Raw genomic sequence first — 3127 nt, 5'->3', positions numbered from 1 at the left:
ATCAGAAATCCAGGAGACAAGATCACCATGATTAAATGTCTGAAAAAATAACTAAAAATAACCTTGTTTAAATATGCATCTTAACACATTGACACTCCTTCAACTCCTTTTGCAATTGGCTTCTCCTAAACCAACACAACCAGCCTAGGAAACAGCCCGAGACCTCTGCCTGGAGAACTCCTGAGAGCCTCCAGACACACACAGATCACTGCTAAATACTCTGCAGCATCTCAAAGAGCTTCACACATTTAACTTCTACACAACTATCTGTCTGCAATGGCAGGAGAACTCCATTCCCTGCTCCATGGGGTTACACAGAGGGATGGAGAGCTTATTTGTGCTACAGAAGCAGCAACAGGACTCACTTTGATCAGCAGGACAGGCTGGGAACTTGACCCATACTACAAAAGCAAGTCACAAGTAGGAAAGACAAAATCCAGGAAAAGTGGAATGTTTGCAAGTTAGTGCACTGCCCCACATAACTTAAAACTCACACCTAAGATCTAAGCCGGACAGAGAAGAAGCTCTTTATTTATACCATCATCGAGTCTGACAGATGTTAAACTGCTCCCAGAACAGTTTACAGATCAGCAATTGGCCTGTGAGGCCAGTATGGATATTTCTCCTTGTCCAGTTTGGTTTCAGGGAAGGCATCATGCAAGTCTTCAAAGGTCATCTGTTCAAAGGGAATCATGTTCTTGAGCTTCTGGAGCTGTGAGTGGAAGCAGAGTCAGACACGTTACAGGTCAGTGGCCAGCAAGAAGCAGCAAAGCACACACAGGGCAGAACAAGGTGTGTGCCAGAGTGGGATACAGAGGGTATTGCCCAGGGAAGTGCAGCCTCACCTGCTGCTCGTACTGGACGATCCGAGCCTTGGACGCCTGCACGTACTCCGCGGTGCTCTTGGCCTGAGGACAGCAGAGCATGTGGGGAATGTGGTCATGGACACTGACCCCAAGTGAACCTGCACTCCCATTTGACATTAAAATCCACCATCATCACATTGGGTAAGTGACAGAACCTCAGCCAAATCCCAAACAGCCAAACCCTTCCCTGTGCAGAGACACCCTTGCTCAGCCACAGATAAGTGTGAAGGACAGAGCTGTGCTCTTGGCTCAGGCTGTTCTGCCTGTGCAGGTACACATCCACATCCCTCCCCTCTCACCCCTTCCCTTCCTCACAGAAGGCAGAGACAACCCTGGCATTAGGCAAAGGCTCAAGCACTTACAGCTTCCTGCTCCTGGGCATCAATCTTGGCACTTTGTGTATCCACAGGCTCAGGAATCTTCAGTGCACTGAACTGTGAATTGAAAGATACATTTTATAGGGTTTGTTTGACCAAAATAATCCTTCACACACAAAGGTCTCTTCTCTAGCAGCATTCCCTTTTTTCTTCCTGGGATTTGCTCACAACCATGTGGGTTAACGAGCTCAAGCTGATGAGTGCAGCTGTCCTGTGCCACTCACAAGCAGCACTGCTCGCCCTGCAGCTTACAGCCATCTCCTCTGTCCTGCCCACCACCCCCAGGACATGTAACACTAACCTTCATCACAGCACTGCAAGCAGGAAGGTCTAATACCAAAGACTTATCCTACCACAGCTTTATTTCCCCTAGACAAACCTCTCAGATCTATCTGAGGTCTGTGAGTGCTCCCAGCCTTGGGAGGCCAAAATCAATCTCCTCTGCCAATCCTGGTGTTTTCTTCTCAACACCACAGACCACCCAGTTAAACCTACAAAGAGTCATACCCAACTGGCAAAGAATGTAAGAATCACAGAATTTCAGGGGTTGGAATGGACCTTATAGATCACCTAGTCCCAAGCCCCTGCCTTGGGCGGGGACACCTCCCACCAGAGCAGGTTGCTCAAGGTTTCATCCAGCCTAGCTTTGAATATTGCCAGGGTTGGGGCAGCCACCACACCCCTGGGCAACCTGTGCCAGTGTCTCACCACCCTCAGAGGGAAAAAACTTATTCCTAATATCCAGCCTAAATTTCCCCTCCTCCAATTTAAACCCACTGCCCCTTGTCCTGTCTCTGCAGTTCCTAACAAGGAGACTGACCTTCTTCTGAAACTCATCGACCATTCCAGCTTTAGCCACAGTGGCCTTGTAGTAAGCCCAGTCAATGGCTGGAGGCTTCTCTGGCAGTGTAGCCAACCTGAGGACATGGAGAGAGCAGTCACAACGAGCTACCCTGTGCCATCACTTGCCCCCTGCCCCAGTGACTTCCCAGAGTGGCAGCCGAGCCTGGTAGTCTAGTTTAAATGTTTTCAGGTTTTTCATTAACCAGCAATGATGAACCATTTCCTCAAATCCCTTTACCCTTGGCACAGGCTTCTCTGGACAGACAGGAGGGCTCAGCCTGCAGCTCTGCCCTGTTTCCTCAGCACCTCCAGGTGCAGCCCTGAAGGAAGGAGGAGTTTCACCAGAGCAACATGAACTGCAATAGCAAACACATGCATCAAGCAGCGGGTGCTGAAGGATTTGTGAGCTGCACATGAATCTGTACAGCATTTAACAGACCATAAACCATTCTGGATGTGCCAAAGCTCTCAGAGAACTGCTCCTTCTCACTGCAGCACTGAGTTTCCTCTAGGGAAGATTAACTAAAGATGATTTGCCAAAAAAAGCCACCAGCTGCCTCAAGGTGACCTGCTTTAATACCTGTGAGGACACTTCTGCAAGACCACAGGCAGCAGCAGCAGTGGCTCAGCACTCCCGGCTGGGTGGGTGGGCTGAGGGCTGCACCGCCCCGGGGCGGGAGCAGGGCAGGCACTCACCGGGCAGACAGCGCGTCGCTGCGGGTCTTGAGCGCGTTGAACATGGCCCTCTGGTTCGGGGGGACCCTCTCGGCGAACGCCGCCCAATCTATAGCCTTGATGGCAGCTCTGCGTCCTGCCATGGTGCCGGCCTGGCCCCGAGACACGGGTGGGTCACAGCGCGGGGACAGCACGGACCGCGACCGCGGGGCTGGGCAGGGAGGGAGGGGACGGCGGCGGCGAGGGGTGATGGGGACATAGGGAGTAGGATTACGGGGGATGGGATCGTGGGAGGCGTCGGGACACGGAGGGGTCAGGGCACCGGGGATCGGGACGCAGGGGGTAGGGACGCTAGGGGATCAGCAC

At 52.1% G+C, this 3127-nt stretch overlaps 1 protein-coding gene across 3 annotated transcripts in view; it reads right to left on the bottom strand.

The window, feature by feature from the left end:
* ATP5H (ATP synthase, H+ transporting, mitochondrial Fo complex, subunit d) overlaps positions 1–2906 on the bottom strand; it is a 4018-nt gene extending 1112 nt beyond the window's left edge. The window contains exons 1-5 of one of the 3 annotated variants that reach the window (XR_624810.1): positions 2783–2905; positions 2064–2160; positions 1229–1300; positions 846–908; positions 515–712 (exon numbers count right to left, since the gene is read on the bottom strand). Coding sequence is in view for 2 of the 3 variants with exons in the window: in XM_009084962.1 (XP_009083210.1) it covers positions 581–712; positions 846–908; positions 1229–1300; positions 2064–2160; positions 2783–2904 (486 nt within the window). In the remaining variant the exon portion in view is untranslated. Of the gene's footprint in view, positions 1–446; positions 713–845; positions 909–1228; positions 1301–2063; positions 2161–2782 lie in introns of those variants that run through there. The other 2 variants (XM_009084962.1, XM_009084965.1) reach the window with 2 other exon arrangements.
* Between the last annotated feature and the right edge of the window lie 221 nt (positions 2907–3127).

The sequence above is a fragment of the Acanthisitta chloris genome, unplaced genomic scaffold, assembly GCF_000695815.1.
Source record: "Acanthisitta chloris isolate BGI_N310 unplaced genomic scaffold, ASM69581v1 scaffold25201, whole genome shotgun sequence".
Lineage (NCBI taxonomy): Eukaryota > Metazoa > Chordata > Aves > Passeriformes > Acanthisittidae > Acanthisitta > Acanthisitta chloris.
The sequence above is the reverse complement of the archived record's forward strand: the minus strand, read 5'-3'. Positions and strand labels throughout refer to the sequence as shown.